Source organism: Opisthocomus hoazin, chromosome 36, assembly GCF_030867145.1.
Source record: "Opisthocomus hoazin isolate bOpiHoa1 chromosome 36, bOpiHoa1.hap1, whole genome shotgun sequence".
Lineage (NCBI taxonomy): Eukaryota > Metazoa > Chordata > Aves > Opisthocomiformes > Opisthocomidae > Opisthocomus > Opisthocomus hoazin.
The window spans coordinates 510093-527026 of NC_134449.1; the positions used below are offsets into that span (position 1 = coordinate 510093).

General features: G+C 53.0%; 1 protein-coding gene and 1 long non-coding RNA gene across 3 annotated transcripts; one reads left to right on the forward strand and one right to left on the reverse strand.

Moving 5' to 3' along the window:
• Positions 1-3181: 3181 nt before the first annotated feature.
• On the forward strand, positions 3182-15663 carry LOC142365346 (medium-chain specific acyl-CoA dehydrogenase, mitochondrial-like). Of its 2 annotated transcripts, none has more exons than XM_075446084.1 (12): positions 3182-3344; positions 5408-5504; positions 6226-6323; positions 6434-6503; positions 8718-8818; positions 8910-8990; positions 9783-9913; positions 11434-11542; positions 11913-12053; positions 12130-12225; positions 13432-13680; positions 15576-15663. In XM_075446084.1, exons 1-12 carry the CDS (start codon positions 3321-3323, stop codon positions 15645-15647), a joined length of 1269 nt encoding a protein of 422 aa, XP_075302199.1. In that variant the 5' UTR covers positions 3182-3320; the 3' UTR covers positions 15648-15663. The 2 variants fall into 2 exon arrangements, with proteins under 2 accessions (XP_075302199.1, XP_075302198.1); XM_075446083.1 differs by having other exon boundaries at positions 3240-3344; positions 5405-5504.
• Positions 13674-16849, reverse strand: LOC142365352 (uncharacterized). Its single transcript, XR_012766441.1, has 3 exons — positions 16685-16849; positions 15326-15509; positions 13674-14310 (listed from the first exon to the last, which is right to left on the reverse strand). It is a non-coding gene; the product is annotated as an uncharacterized LOC142365352 (long non-coding RNA).
• Between the last annotated feature and the right edge of the window lie 85 nt (positions 16850-16934).

Below are 16934 nucleotides of genomic sequence, written 5' to 3' on the forward strand. Positions count from 1 at the left end.
CGGCCCGCAGCCGTCCCCGCCACCTCGATGGCACCTGGCCCTGCCAGCGGGACGGAGCTGGTGCCGAGGGCTGTGTGCTGCGGCTCTGCCCGCGCCGTCCTGCTCCCCGCTGATGCCCAGGGACGATCCCGTAGGGGTCTCATCCAGCATGGCGGCCGGGGAGGGAGCGGGGCCGGTGCTGCGGAGGAGACGGCCCTGCCCGGCAGGAGCTGCGCTGGTGCCCGGGCAGCCGGGCAGAGCTGGGGGGTTGTGCGAACCCTCCCTCCCTGCACCCGTTTCTGCTCTCAGAGAGGGAACAGAGGGTGGGGGGCAACAAAGCCATACAGATTCTTGTTGACATGTCGGTGTTGGAAGGAGCTGTCAGGCAACAATCAAAAACTTTCCATAAATAATAGGATATTTAGAGTTGTTTTGTTATTTATACGAACTTTTAGGGCACCTCGAGGTTTCCGAATGCTCTGCAAAGAAAGGCAGATGTTGGCACGGCCTGATCTCAGCTGTGTGCTCCCCCGTTACGCCCGCTCAGCGCACAGCAGGGCAGCGAACAGAAGGTGCTGCTGCCCTGTATCCTGCCACAGGCAATGAAATCGTGACTTTGTGGCAGCCATGACAGCAATGCAGACAGATAATTTATAGCTCTGCAGAGCGGGACGCCGCGGGCTGTCGGGAGCTGCCACCGCCTCCAGCAGAGCCGGCCCGGGACCCCCGGGAGCCGCGGTCTCTGCCCAGGGCGGGGGACGCGGCTGCTGCCGGCACAGACCCTGCCCGACCGGTACCCCAGCCCGGGTACCGATTCCCCGGTGAGTCCCCCCGCACCCCCCGCCCCGCTGCCTCGGGGGGACACGGACCCTCGCCCCCTTGCCCCAGGCACAGAGCCCCTCACTCACGCCAGTCCCCCCCAGCAGCTGGTTTTGGGGACCCAGACCGTCCCTGCCGCAGTGGCTGGAAGCTAAAGACCCCCAGTTGCTCCCACAGCTGCACGGGGAGCCCACCGGCCCCAGCAGCGGCACTGGGACCCCACTCCCACTCCCCCCCCCAGCCCGGGGCACCCACGCCCTGGGTCTGGCTCCCGTTGCCGGCGCCGGATTCCAGCGAGGGGCAGGGAGGTGTCGCCAGAGCTGGCACTCGTCCCTGCGGCACGCGCACGGCCCCGAGCGGGAGGTTACGCAGAGCTCAGACGAGGTTTTAAGAGACAGGTTAAAAAAGATGCGATGAGACGATACAGCGTGTACAGCGTCTGCCCCGCCTGTTTCTTCACAGCTCCCGTTCGGCAGCTGTAGAGATGTAACCCAGTTGCACAAAAAAAAGTATTTGATGTGTTACATACAGCAGCCAAATTAAAAGCCCTGAGCCTTTGAGCAGATACGGCTTTAGAATTAAAAGAAAAAGAAAAAAAGACTGAAAATTTGAAATGAAGTAACGATTGCGATAGTCAGGAATGAAACAAGCTGAAAACATACCTGGCAATATTTTTATGGAATTTTGCGATGTTCTTTCGCGGCAGCAGCTTCAGTGACCTGAGCTGCATCAGCCCCTGCGTGACGTTCCGGCCCTTGCCCTCGCTTAAAGACCGGCTCAGCAGCAAACGCTAGAACACAGTTTGTAATATTCAAAAAAATAAATTGCAAAACATTTATACCTGTTACAGAAGCTGGCCTCCCGTGACGAATTCAAATTGAGCAGCCAATTGTTAATTAATCAGTTGTGAACTTATTAGCAATAGAATTTATTTAAGCAAGCGATGAAGCAGGCAAAACAGCGCTGGGCGGCCGGGGAGCCTCCTGCTCCGCCAACGGTCCGCACCCCACCCCCCAGCAGAGTCTCTCTTTATAGTTTAGTGGTTCCGGGCTCTATGTGGCACATCCTGGTATATTTTTTTTGCAGCTGCACGTACTGTTGCGAGGGGGTCATCCTGGTCCCTCTGGGGGTCGTGAGAATGAAGGTCGTAGTTTTCCTCCGCGTTGTGGATCAGTTTCTTTTCTCATTTGGTCATGCTGGTCCAGCACGAAGCAGGAAGGATTCGTGCTCGTTTGCTCAGCAGGATGTCGATACTCTGAGGTTTGGTTTGGTGATTTGTCAACGTGCATTTCAAGGCTTACAGCTATCACAGCAGAACATCGCTCAAGTGGTTGGTGGGGTGGGTTGAGAACCGGCTGAGTGGCAGAGCTCAGAAGGTTGGCATCAGCGGCGCGGAGTCTGTTTGGAGACTGGTAATGAGTGGTGTGCCCCAGGGGTCAGTACTGGGCCCAGCCTTGTTTAACTTCTTCATCAACGACCTGGATGAAGAGTTAGAATGTACCCTCAGCAAGTTTGCTGATGACACCAAATTGGGAGGAGTGGTGGACACACCGGCAGGCTGTGCTGCCATTCAGCGTGACCTGGACAGGCTGGAGAGTTGGGCAGAGAGGAACCTGATGAGGTTCAACCAGGGCAAGGGCAGGGTCCTGCACCTGGGGAGGAACAACCCCAGGCACCAGTACAGGCTTGGGGCAGACCTGCTGGAGAGCAGCTCTGCGGAGAGGGACTGGGAGTGCTGGGGGACGACAGGGTGACCATGAGCCAGCAGTGTGCCCTGGGTGCCAAGAAGGCCAATGGGATCCTGGGGTGCATCAAGAGGAGTGTGCGCAGCAGGGCGAGGGAGGTTCTCCTCTCCCTCTGCTCTGCCCTTGTGAGGCCCCATCTGCAGTGCTGTGTCCAGTGCTAGGCTCCCCAGTTCAAGAAAGATGAGGAGCTACTGGAGAGAGTCCAGCGCAGGGCTACGAGGATGAGGAGGGGACAGGAGCATCTCTCCTGCGAGGAGAGGCTGAGGGAGCTGGGCTTGTTCAGCCTGGAGAAGAGAAGGCTGCGAGGGGACCTTAGAAATGCCTCTAAATATCTGCAGGGTGGGGGTCAGGAGGACGGGGCCAGACTCTTTCCAGTGGTGCCCAGCGACAGGACAAGGGGCAACGGGCACAAACTGGAGCAGAGGAAGCTCCAGCTGAACCCGAGGAAGAACTTCTTCCCTCTGAGGGTGACGGAGCCCTGGCCCAGGCTGCCCAGGGAGACTGTGGAGTCTCCTTCTCTGGAGATATTCCAGCCCCGCCTAGACGCGGTGCTGTGCAGCCTGCTGTGGGTGACCCTGCTTGGGCAGGGGGTTGGGCTGGGTGACCCACAGAGGTCCCTTCCCCCACCCCGCCCCGTGTGTTTGTGACATAGCGCCCGGCCCCGTTCCGCCCTCAGCCTTGGTCACAGCCCAGAGCGAGGCCAGGCCCCGCACCCCACGGCCCCACCGCCGCCCCAGCCGGACAGCGCCGGCAGCTGCCGCGGGTCGCCTGGGCAAGATGTCGGCCTTCGGAGCCTGCCGGGTGAGCGGGGGGGGCCGGGCCGGGCAGGAGGCCATGGGGTGGGGGGCGGCGGGAGCAGCCGCGGGCCGAGGCGCCGGGGTCCTCCCGCCGAGGAGCGGGACACGGGGCGGCCCCCCCCCCCCCCCCCTCGGCCCTGTGCTCCCAAGTGGGTGAAGGGTGAAGGGCGGCGGGGCGGGCGGCCACGGCCCTGGGGCCTCGCCAGCATCGCACTGCCCTTGGCGGCTCTGCTGGCCCTGGTGGTTCTGGTGGCCCTGGTGGTTCTGGTGGCCCTGGCGGCTCTGCTGGTCTTGGTGGTTCTGCTGGCCCTGGTGGTTCTGCTGGCCCTGGTGGTTCTGGTGGCCCTGGTGGCTCTGCTGGTCTTGGTGGTTCTGCTGGCTCTGCTGGCCCGGGTGGTTCTGCTGGCCCTGGTGGCTCTGCTGGCCCTCGTGACTCGGCTGGCCCCGGTGGTTCTGCTGGCTGTGGTGGCTTCGAGTGGCCTCGGTGGCTCTGGTGGCGTTGGGACGCGGCAGGCACTGGGCGTGAGCATGGCTGCGGGTGCCTCGGCGCCCAGCCCACCGAGCTGGGCAGCGGGGTGGCCAGCTGAGTGGGCGGGGGTCGGCCGCACCCCCAGGTGTCGGGAGCGGCGGGTTCCCGGCCGTAACCCACAGGAACGACGTCGCGCGCCGCTCGGGTGCGGACGCCGCGCGAGTTCTCTGGCACGACCTCGGCAGCTGCCTCTGCATTGGGCATCGCCGCCGAGCTCTGGACTTTGGCTGCTTCAGGCCCAGCTTTCTGGTGGCAAAAATTATGACAATTACCTGGCTTTTTCTCAGCCCCATCTGCTTCTTGCCCGCTTCCGGATAAAATAAGGTGTGAAATGTTTTGGGGGGACCCAGATCTTTGCAGCGGTTTGTCGGAGCTGTTTGATCCTGTTGGTTTTACCGTGCGACAGCGGCCGCAGCGAGGGGAGAACGCTCAGCCGGGCAGGTGGGGCTGGGGGAAGGCAGCGACCTGGCCAGGCTGGAGAGTTGGGCAGAGAGGAACCTGATGAGGTTCAACCAGGTCAAGGGCAGGGTCCTGCACCTGGGGAGGAACAACCCCAGGCACCAGGACAGGCTGGGGCGGCCCTGCTGGAGAGCAGCTCTGTGGAGAGGGACTGGGAGTGCTGGGGGACGACAGGGTGACCATGAGCCAGCAGTGTGCCCTGGGTGCCCCGAAGGCCAATGGGACCCTGGGGTGCATGAGGAGGAGTGTGGGCAGCAGGGCGAGGGAGGTTCTCCTTCCCCTCTGCTCTGCCCTGGGGAGGCCTTATCTGCAGTGCTGTGTCCAGTGCTGGGCTCCGCAGTTCAAGAAAGATGAGGAGCTACTGGAGAGAGTCCAGCGCAGGGCTACGAGGATGAGGAGGGGACTGGAGCATCGCTCCTGCGAGGAGAGGCTGAGGGAGCTGGGCTTGTTCAGCCTGGAGAAGAGAAGGCTGCGAGGGGACCTTAGAAATGCCTGTAAATATCTGCAGGGTGGGGGTCAGGAGGATGGGGCCAAGCTCTTTCCAGTGGTGCCCAGCGACAGGACAAGGGGCAACGGGCGCAAACTGAGGCACAGGAAGTTCCGTCTGAACGTGAGGAAGAACTTCTTCCCTCTGAGGGTGACGGAGCCCTGGCCCAGGCTGCCCAGGGAGGCTGTGGAGTCTCCTTCTCTGGAGGTATTCCAGCCCCACCTGGACGCGGTGCTTTGCAGCCTGCTCTGGGTGACCCTGCTTGGGCAGGGGGTTGGGCTGGGCGACCCCCAGAGGTCCCTTCCAACCCCGACCATCCTGTGACGCACCGTGCCGCAGCGGCTGGCGGTGGCGAGCGGTCCAGGCGCAACGCAGTGCCTGCTGGCAAGCACGGTCCCGAGCTACGATGCCCTCATCGGCGGTCCCGTGCTTAGCAGCGGCCGGCCTGCGCTTCGTCACCCTTTACCTTCGCAGACGTTTTCCGTTTTCTCTGGAAACGCCTCGTCTCCCCCTGGTCCTGCCTTGTGCTCTCCCCGCTGCGGCGCGCGGGAGCGGCGGAGATCTCACACCCGTCTGCTTGCTTCCTCAGCAGATGCTGCGAGCCGTGGCGGGGCGCGGGTGGAGGCCGCGCTCCAGCAAACCCGCTCCCAGCGCACACGCCAAGAGGCCCGGGGCTGGCTTCAGCTTTGGTAAGTACGGCAGGTTTGGGGAGGAATACGGCGTTACGGACAAATCAGAGTTAGGAGGAAAGCCAGCCGCGCTGCGGTTCGGTGGGAATTTACAAGGGGTTTATTCTGAGTAGATTTCTGTTCTCTTTTAAAAAATCATTTGAAAACCAAAATCACTTTCCTCTCCAGCTGAGGAAAGCCGGGCACGTTTGTGATGTTTATGGGGTTTTATTCTTTTTCGAACTGATGTCTGTCTTCAGCTTTTTCATTGCCAGAGTTCCCTCAGCTTTGAAGAATGATCTCAAGTTGGCTTTTACAATGTTAAAATAACTGTCTGTAGTCTTAGCGGAATGCGGTTGTAAAGAAATTCCCCCCCGTTTAGGCCTGGTACGTAGGTAAGAGCAGATTTAGCAGCCAGACGTTTGGAGCGAGTAGCCAGAACCACCAGATGAGGAACGCCGCTCTGCCTCTGTCTCCTCCTCCGTTACGCAGCGCTCCCCGCTGCGTCGCCGCTGGCGTGCGGATGAGTCGGTCAGAGATCAGCGCGGGTTTTCTCTGGAGCGAAGGAGGAGGTCGAGCCGCTTGGTTGCTGGAGAGGCACGGGGAGGCGGGTCCGCGCGGTCTGGGTTGTCCTGGGAGGAACTCATGCTTGGTTCTTCTTTTCTCGTCACCTGACAACTGGCAGAATGAAAAAGAGTACGGAATTTGCGAGGTGGGTTTTTTTACGTTGTTTTTTTGCTAGAACTGACTGATGAACAGAAAGAGTTTCAAGCCACTGCTCGGAAATTTGCTGTGGAAGAAGTTATTCCTGTTGCTGCACAGTACGACAAAACTGGAGAGGTAAATTACCATAGAGTAGGGGGGGAAAAGTCGATTTTTATCTTAATCTGTGTCAAATTTATAATGTTAACGGTGACGAATCCGGAAGTGATTCTGCCTGTCTGTTCCAGTATCCTCTGCCGCTCATAAAACGAGCTTGGGAGCTTGGTCTTATGAATTCGCACATACCGGAGAGCTGCGGTAAGTAACCGTTCTTTTTCATCTGTAAAATAAAACAAAGAAAAGGCCTTTGAGGAGATTTATATGTTCCGTATAAAACGAACAGTCGCCCACTCGACGCTCTAAACTTCCTCAGCAGGCAGGCTGGCGCCTGCAGCTGGTGCCGGGGGCGGACGTCGTCTGGCCACAAACTGGGCAGATCACGATTTCCTAATTTGTGACCAGGTTTTCTACCGTGGCGACAGCTGCCCGACGGTCCCCTGGCGCGGCGCGGCCGCTGGTGGGGCGGAGGGGTCAGAAGGTTGCGTTTTGATCTCGTTTCTGACGCAGGCCGGAGCAATTTCCGAGTTTAGTCCGGAAGGACGGTGTTCCAGTTTAGGTGCCGTGCGGTACGGCAGCGCATTGGTGTGTGACTGACCTTGGAAAGAAACGTTACATTTCAGATTTTCCTTTTGCGTTTATATTACCTGAAAACGAAGCTGGGGAAATGTCCATAGCAGAGCCTGTATTTTTGAAGAGTCAGCGGAGGGTGGACCTTTTATCAAAAATTTAATTAATAAGGAAGAAAGAGACAAAAGGAGTAATTGTGAGGAGCAGCCACAAATTCTAGGGAAACTCGAGGCTGAAAGAGCATTAAATTAAAACTTAGAAGGGACAAACTGGACGCCATTCCTTTACAAGGTCTGCAAGGGAGAGCGGGGAAAATGCACCCCAGTCAGCCTGATGCACCGCGTAAATTAAGAACACGATGAAGTACAGTGGAGCAGACACGCCTCCGGCACGCCGTGGGGTTTTCCTAAAAGGAAGTCAGGGCACAAAAAATAAATGGAGTTTGCTGCAGGAGCTGATAAGCCTGTGAACACCTGGGTGGTATAAAATGCTCAAACTTTGGAAATGAATGTGAACAATCAGCTGGTTTCATAGCGGAAAAATCAGCAGCACAGACTGGCTGGCGCTTGGGCTGAAGAACCGGGGAGAGGGTGTCCCCAGGGAGGTCACAGAGTTTGCTGGGAATACCGAGTTACTCCGTGTCGAAAAGGTGTGAAGAGCTGCAGGGGAAGGCTGTGAAACTGGGCGACTGTTAAAATGGCAGACGAAAATCAGAACAGGAAAAATGATGCACCCAGGAAAGGAAAGAAGCAATCCAAGCTTCCCAGAGCAAATGGTGTCGTCTGAGCAAGTTAGTGCCTCTGGAAAAAAAAACAAGATTTGGGGGGTTAGAATATAAAGTGTTGTGAAGATGTCAGCAAAATGCCCACAAGTGGTCAAAGCCATAAACTTCAGGTCAGAAATTAAGAAGAGAATGATGAAAAAAGCAGAAGGCATAATTCTGCTGCTGCCTGAATCCAAACTGCGCTTGCCTCTGCAGTTCTTTAAGCAGCCTGATCCTGCCACCTGGAAAGGGTGTCGTGGGAAGGGAGGAGATTCCTAAAAAGGTGACAAAGATGGTAAAAGGTACAGAACAGCTGCTGAGTGAGAAACACTGCAGCCGTCAGCGTGGTGGGGCGTCTGAGAAGGGACCGCTAGCTCACCGTCCCTTCGGTGCGACCCGAAGGCAGCAGGGCCAGAGCAAGTGAAAGGAGGTGGCTCCACACTAAGTGCAGAGTTAATTTGTGCGGCTCGTTACCCCTGGATGATACCGGTGCTCAAATTGTACGTGGGGGCAAAAAGAGAGTGGGCAAATCCCCAGAAGAAATCTCTTGTCGGGGGCTGGCTGACAGAGAGACCAAGGAAACTTGTGGCTGAGGAAGTCACCTGAAGGCTGAGGAAAATATTCTGAGGACGTATAGCTGTATCGTTACTGCGTTTTTATCCACTTGCCAAAGTGTTGGCTGCTGTCGGGAGCAGATTACCGGGTTGGTTTTCTGACCGATGCTTGGTTTTTGTATTCCTGAGTGCTGTGGTAGCTCAGGAGCCCGTGTCGCCCTTCCTCTGCTTCCTAAGAACTCTTCAGAAGATTCTCAGATGTGAGGTAGTTGAAAGGCTTTGGCAGTGCATTCTCGCAGTTGTCCCACGTCAAGCCCGTCACCCTGGAACGGAGAAATGTGATTTTTAAGTCATCTGTTACTAATCTGCAAAAACTTTTCTTTAGAAGGCTTGCGTGGGAACGTCTGATCGAACACAGGGCACAATCAGATGCATGAGGGGGAATGTGTTTCCGATAATTAATTTTTGTCGCTCACTGATGTGTTCCACTTCAGCCTCGTTTTAGTCAGTGAAATATTTGAACTGTAGGTGGTCTGGGCCTCGGCACTTTTGAGTCCTGCCTCATAACGGAAGAGTTAGCGTACGGATGCACGGGGGTTCAGACTGCCATTGAGGGGAACTCCCTAGGGGTAAGCGCTGTCCCTTCCTGCCTCCTTTCAGCTGGAGTCCGTGCCCTTTAGAAAGGTGGCTTAACGCTCTAAATATTTAATTTTCTTTCAGGAAATGCCAGTAATCATTGCGGGAAATGAGCAGCAGCAGAAGAAATACTTGGGAAGAATGATAGAGGAACCACTTATGTGTGTAAGTAGGACTTGGGAACACTGTAGAATGTTCCGAAATTACATTCATTGGGTTTTTTGGGCTGTTTAAAACACTGATATCTACTCACAACTTAGCCTGTGTTGGTTTTTAAACAAACCGTGGGCGTTTACTGAAAGCCAGGGAGTACTGAATTAGATGTAAGCAGGAAGCAAACAGAAGATACTGCCTGGAAAAGCATCCGAAGTCGCTTCCAGGAAATTAACGCCTTTGAATTCACTCTCAAGGGAAGCTGCAGGGGTGTAAGGAAAATGCAAGGTTTGTAGGAGCACAGACGCAATCAGATGGGCATTAAACTGCACTTAGGGATGTCAGGTGATATTTAAGCAGAACTTGTCACATAGAAAGATGTAAAGATTTATGTGCAGTGCGTTAAAATGGGAGAAACTAAGCCTCATGAAATGAAGAGCACGGTTCCCATAAAATTTTACTCTGTGCTCTTACTTTCAGATTTCAAAGATCGTCAGCTTTCGTGTCAGAGTTTGTGAAGCATAAGGGAGGGGGGTGACTTATTAAAAGTTACAGAATGGTTCTGGTTATCATTAGAAGATCATTCCAATTATTATTATGGATTTATAAGGAGAACTAACCCTATGTGCTTGGACTCTTGCTCAGACAGCTGTTGGGGTTTTTCGCTGTAGTATTTTGGGGTTTTCCACACAGTCCATTTAAGACTTTTACAGATCAGTTTGGTGCACGTGATTCTGCAATAATTTCTGGTTGCTTAAAACCAGAGTTTTATTCCTCAATATTTGGCATTTTCTTTTCTTCTAGGCTTACTGCGTAACCGAGCCTGGCGCAGGCTCTGACGTGGCCGGTATAAAAACCAAGGCTGAGAAGAAAGGAGACGAATATGTCATCAATGGTCAGAAGATGTGGATCACAAACGGTGGGAAAGCAAACTGGTGTGTTGGCTTTTGACTGGCGTCCCATTCTGTTACTCTGTTCCGACCTGAGGTGCCCCCCACGCCCCCCAGTTAGACACCAGCGGTTCTCTGAAGGTCTGGCACAAAGCTGAGCCTTCGTCATGGTGCATCTCGCTGCCCTTGGACCTGTGACCAGTTCGTCAGGGCAAGGTGTGAGGCAGGGCCGTGTGAGGCAGGGCCGTGCAGCGTCTCACATGGACACTGAGCGATGACGGGACAACTCCGCTCAAGAAGGCCTCTCAATTTTTGCTGCTGTCAAACAAAACCAGTTCCGCTGTCTCTTCCGGGAAGGGCAGCACCAGTCAGAGTTAACTGGCCCAGTGCTCAAGAGGCTCCTGTTACAAGGGACCTTGCTCTGTGGCTGTGGTGGCCCAGATCAGTTGCTTCTGATTCTGCTGGAAACGTCTCTCACTTCCAGTGAAGACAGAAAAATGCCAGCATTGTGGTGTGACCTTTTATTTTGCTAAGGGAAGACATTTGCCCAGTGCCAACGGATCCAGGTTTTGCTGTGGCGTCTGTGGAGGTGCTTTACAACACAGACCTCCTTCATCACGTCTCACACAAGAGCATGCTCATCCCCACCACACAGATTCTTTTGAATTCAAGAGGAAAAACTTGACACATTTATGTCTAAAGCTGGATTTTCTTGTTATTTATTTCTCTGTTCAAGGCAGACCCCTCAAGGAGAATCTACCACAGAATCACAGAATCACAGAATGGTAGGGGTTGGAAGGGACCTCTGTGGGTCATCTAGTCCAACCCTCCTGCCGAAGCAGGGTCACCAACAGCAGGTTGTAGAGGACCTTGTCCAGGCGGGTCTGGAATATCTCCAGAGAAGGAGACTCCACAGCCTCCCTGGGCAGCCTGGGCCAGGGCTCCGGCACCCTCAGAGGGAAGAAGTTCTTCCTCGTGTTCAGACAGAACTTCCTGTGCCTCAGTTTGTGCCCGTTGCCCCTTGTCCTGTCGCAGGGCACCACTGGAAAGAGCTTGCCAACCAACCAGCTCTCTTTGATGTTACTGAGCACCATCAGTGTGATTTAGCACTGTTTGATTTCTAACGGAAAAAAACTCCTTTATAGCTTATACTTAGCAGAACAAAACTGAGATCTTCGAAATCAGCTGATAACTTGAAGGTTCTGCACGCAGTACTGTGATTCCTGATTTTTACGTGCGTGCTGTGAAGTGGTTTCTGTTGTACTGTGCGTGAAGCCGATGGGAATGTTAAGACTTAAAATACATGGAAAAGGTGAAGGACCTTTGCGTGCTGACCTGAGGTGACTGTAGTAAATCTGGACTTTGGCAGTAAGAGACGCACTGACACTTCCTCTCTCTCGCTGCCTCTCCGTTTATTTTTGGCAGGGCCAAAGGGTTGTTAACTGAGTGGCAGATCTATTATATGGTAGAAAGACACATAAAAGCATCCCATGTGTTAGCTAAAAAAGTACCTGATCGTTAATTGCGAGGAGAAACGGACTGCCCTCGTCTCTGTTTTACACCAGGTATTTTCTGCTAGCGCGTACCGATCCAGACCCAAAAGCTCCCGCAGGCAAAGCCTTTACTGGATTCATTGTGGAAGCGAATAGCCCTGGAATCCAAGTCGGAAGAAAGGTGAGGAGCGTACCTCTGCTTTGACAAGCCATGAGTTTTCATTCGCTTCTAAAGCGGTAACGCAACAATCCGCCGTTCACACTGGACACCCTGGGCTAGTTCTCTTTGGGGAAAGAAAGACAAACGAATGATTACGGCTGCAGAATCGATTTCACAAACAGAGACAGGAAACTGCTTGGACAAACTACGGGCATGGCGATCTGTAAATGCAAAGCTAGTGTTTGTTGTGTACGTGATGATTTTTAGACAAAGCCAAAGTGTTTGGGGGAAAAAAAAATTACCTGATGCTTTGAGTAAACTGAAGAATGAAAATGTGTTGCACCTTGGCAGAATCCCATTGAGTTGCACCTCTGTCAACTTCCCTGTACAGGAAATGAACATGGGCCAGCGCTGCTCCGACACAAGAGGTATTGTCTTTGAAGATGTCAGAGTTCCGAAAGAAAATGTATTACTAGGTGAAGGAGCTGGCTTTAAAATCGCAATGGGAGCTTTTGATAAGACCAGACCACCCGTAAGTATCAGAAAGAAGTTACTTAGAAATTCCCTTTATATTTTCCGATTTTCATGCTGTGCTGTGTTTAATTCAGGTAGCAGCTGGTGCTGTTGGGTTAGCAAAAAGAGCGCTCGATGAAGCTACCAAATATGCCTTGGAAAGAAAAACCTTTGGGAAACCAATTGTTGAAGTAAGTTAAATATATAAAAATAAGTATATCCAAAAGCTGCGTTTTCATACCTGATGTACTACGAGTGAATTTTCAGCGTTGTTCCTTTACATTCAGGACGTGAGATTTATGGTATCTCTGCCACTGCTTGGCTTTTCAAGTATATAGGTCAGCGCTATCTGAGTAAATCTAGTTATGCAGTAACTCCTGGGATTCTTCAGTAATTTATTGATGATAATAGCAAAATCACAAAGAAAACTCCACCCAAAACCCTGAAACTGTCAGGACACACTGAAGCTCTTCAATGCTCATGAGCAGGGATTTTCAGGGAAGGAGGAAATCTCCCTGAGGCAGGGACACAAGACTCACAGTATTAATACTAACGGAACACATTGCCAATCACACTGCTTTCCTGGCTTAAAGAAATATCCATAAACATCCGACTAAATACAGATCTCATAAAAAGGAAAGCACAACTTCATCAATCAATACTTAATCCCTGTGACTAAGTGGATTTTAGAATTAAAAACTTAAAAGTCTGGGTGGCCCAAACGGTTCAGGAACGGGGCTTGAGGTGAACCGGTGTGCTACACCGAGGGATGGAAAGGGGAATCAAAACATGAAGTGATAACTGGAGGGCTGGAGCACCTCTCCTCCGAGGACAGGCTGAGGGAACTGGGGCTGCTCAGCCTGGAGGAGAGAAGGCTCCGGGGTGACCTTAGAGCAGCTGCCAGTGCCTGGAGGGGCCGACAGGAAGGATGGAGAGGAGCTTTTCACAAGGGGGTGCAGTGATAGGACAAGGGGGAACGGCTCTAAACTAAAAGAGGGCAGATTTAGAGTAGACACAGGAAAGAAATTCTTCCCTCTGAGGGTGGTGAAGCACTGGCCCAGGCTGCCCAGAGAAGCTGTGGCTGCCCCCTCCCTGGCAGGGCTCAGGGCCAGGTTGGATGGAGCTCTGAGCACCCTGGGCTGGTGGGAGGGGTCCCTGCTGATGGCAGGGGGTTGGACCCAGATGATCTTTAAGGTCCCTTCCAACCCTTACTATTCCATGATTCTATTCCATGATTCCATGATTTTGAGAGCCTGATCCAAATTCTGGAGAACTCAAGTATGATTTCCTGAGCGCGCTGAGCTTGCAAATTAAGATATTAAGAAGACTTTATTCTGCTTGGATGTCAGAGGGTTTTAGGCAGGCAACGTTAACATGGTTTGTTTCCTCAACCACAGCACCAAGCAGTGTCTTTCATGCTTGCTGAAATGGCCATGAAAGTGGAGCTGGCCAGGATGGCTTACCAGAGGGCTGCGTGGGAAGTCGACGCTGGCCGCAGGAACACCTACTACGCTTCCATCGCAAAGGCCTTCGCCGGTGATGTTGCGAACCAAGTAGCTACGGACGCAGTGCAGATTTTTGGAGGAAATGGATTTAATACTGAATATCCTGTGGAAAAACTCATGAGAGATGCTAAAATCTACCAGGTGAGTAAAAGAGAGGATGCAATCTGTATAGTCATGCATACATTTTATATAAAATACACTAGTGGCTACTTATTTGAAATGGTGACGTGCACACACATAGAAGTTTTGAGGCTGAGAGCAATAATCCTTCCATTTAAAAAAAGGGCATGCAAATCAGGCAAATTCTTGCCTACAAAACTCTGTGTGCATGAGATCAACAGCTTAACCTGCCCAAGAGGAACAGCTGCGTCTTCCTCTCAGCCCCATACCTGGTGCAGAGAACGGTCGCTGGAAATCGCATCCTGTGCCTTGTCATACCCAAAGCGGGCGCACAGAACAAGCGACGCGCGGTGGCTGCACCGAGTGTGCCGCTTGCCTCCCTCCTCGTTGAGTCTAGAGGAGAACACTCCAACAGCTTCTGCCTCATTCCTCATCAGTCACGGTGGGGGTTGGTTTAGGGGTGTTTTTTTTTCCTTTCTGCTTCCCAGGCTCTGCATCACTTCTTGCTGTGCTCTGAACCTTCTGCCTGAAACTTTGGTGTCGTAAGCTGGGCTTTACTTCACCTGAGATATCACCAGCACTGAGTGTCACGTGTTAGTTATCTTGTGTGTGTTCATTAACAGAAGTGTGGCGCAGCCTGCAGTGATTAGCCTTTAAAAAAAAAAAAAAAAAAGCCCAGAACAAAACCCCCAACAAAATGTTCCCATATTTACTCATATTTAGCCCATAGTGGCTCATAATCCCCAGATCTTTTTCTTCAGCGTTATTACCAAGAAATTATTCCCCATCATAATTCTTCTCGTAGCATATACTATGCTACAGTTCTTTATTTGGAAAGATTGATTGAATTATGTTCAGGAAAACCAGGAATCTTTTATCTTTTCACATCTTCCTGACATTAATAATGACTAGAAAAAAACACACCGAAACAGAGGACAACAAGAAATGCATGTGGGCCGTGACCCGCAGCGCTGTAACAGGTGTCATTCTGAAGATTCTAGGTAGTTGAAATTTCGTTTATTGCTGACTTCACAACTATTCTCACTAGCTGAGAATTTTTCTCTACCTCAGGACAGAAAACTGCTGGTTTGGAATCTAAAGGTTCTTCGTATTAATCACACTCCTGCAACTGGGGAAATGAATGAGTAACTGAATTTGTCATGATTGGGCTTTTTTGCTGTCAGGCTCCACCCTAATGTGACCACAGGTTACAGCGTCTTTATTTCTGCGAAGCTGCCTAAGGTTCTTGGGAGGATTATCCCCGTTTTATGACTACAGACAAAGTGAAATTCCATACCTCTGAGCAATCTGCCAAAGATTCGCTTTGGCAGAGCTGGGAGCTGAAAGACTTCAGCCCCTGAGCTCTGTTTCTGGAGGAAAATGTAAAAATACATGCTCAAGAAAAAAAGGAGGAAATAGTGTGTTGAAGACAGTATTAGTTCAGAAAGAGTAGTGGGAATAAATGGATGAAAGGGACCGTTTGCTATGGCCTTGAAAGGCTAGTCAAAGGAAATGCAGCACTTCCAGCGCAGGTCACCTCCTCCCCTCCACCCACCGTTTCCAAACCCGCTTTGTGAAGCCTAAGTTACGTATTTTCTTCCCCAGAGAAGACATTTCCCCCATCCTTCTTTACTCACTACCTCTGTTAATTCCATGAGAACCTTACTGAGTTTTGCTGAGCGCATCGGAGAGAACAAGACGGTCACTTGGGATCTCGTGTGGGATTTATTGCATTCAGCCCGCTGTAGTTACTCCAGACACACTGGAATTTTGTTCAGTTTTCTCTGTCTTTTGGCACGCCCTAACCCACACAGGGGTAGTGCTATGAAGGTTTACACGTGTAGAAAGATCTGTTAAAATATTAAAAACAACACAAAACAAAAATCAGCTAACATTATTGTAATTCTTCTTTTCAGATTTATGAAGGAACTGCTCAGATTCAAAGGATGATCATAGCCCGGGAACATATCGGCAAATACAAGGCTTAAAGAAACGTTTCAGGCACGTCTGGTGTGGCTGTAGTGTTCTGTGTTCTAATGGAAGAGGATCTGGGAGCGTTTCTCAAGACAGAAGGGCATGGAAAGACACCTTTTCCTTCAAAATCTTTGCTGTGCACATGATTAAGCAGTCCTGCTGCACCCCCCGTCCATTCCCTCACTTCGCTCCTTCTGGCGAAAGGAGCCTGGCAGGGACCCTCCCCGTTCCTAGGATACGTGTGAAGTTTGAGGTGGCAAGACAAGCAAGCAGCCCCAGTCTCTGTGCCTCTGTGCGAGCAGTGCCATGGGCAGATGAGGCTGAGCAACAGCTTTCCAGGCTAGCCCCTTCTGGCTGCCAGCTACCAGCAGACTTTCTCATTTTCGGAGGAGGGCTGCGAAAGGAGCTTGGCAGCGACCCTCTCCGTTCCCAGGCTGCGTGTGAAGTTTGAGGTGGCAAGACAAGCAAGCAGCCCCAGTCTCTGTGCCTCTGTGCGAGCAGTGCCATGGGCAGATGAGGCTGAGCAACAGCTTTCCAGGATAGCCCTTTCTGCCTGCCAGCTACCTGCAGACGTTCGTATTTTCGGAGCAGGGCTGCTGGAGGGAGCCTGGCAGGGACCCCCCCTCATTCCCCCTAAGCTACGTTTGAAGTTTGAGGTGGCAAGACAAGCAAGCAGCCCCAGTCTCTGTGCCTCTGTGCGAGCAGTGCCATGGGTAGAAAGGTGTCTTTGCCTTTCCATGTGCCCTAAGGACTGGCGTGGGCCTTTCGGGAGAATCGAGCAGCTGCAAAAGGGTATTTTGGTGCCTCCCAAGGGCCTCCATTTCTCCTTTTGTGCTTTCCAGGCCGCTCTGTTTGCCCTCTGGTGTGGCTTGCAGCTCTACAGGTGCCGTTTGGTGCAGCCCACAGCTCTACGTCTGCCCTCGGCTGACACCCAGAACCCTCCCTCTGCCTTTCTCTGTGCCCCACAAATGCCTTTACCCTCTTCTCCCCTCAGGATTGGCTCCAGTGGCCTCCCACCCTGTCCTCAACAAGAGGAAGCTGGGGGACGCACCGGGCACACACGGCGCTTTGGGTCTGGGGGGGCCCCCGGCGGGCGATTCCCGGCGCTGCCGGCTCCACCCCGCGCCCGTCCGCCGGGGAGCGAGGGCCCTGCTCCCGCCGCACAGCCCCCGGCCCGGCTCCCCTCACGGGCGCTGCCTCCCTTCGCGGGGTCCTTCCGTGCCGCGGGGTGCCCGTTCACCGCCTGCGTGCCGCGGGGTGCCCATTGCCATCGCCTGCGTGCGGCGCCGCCTCGGAGCGCC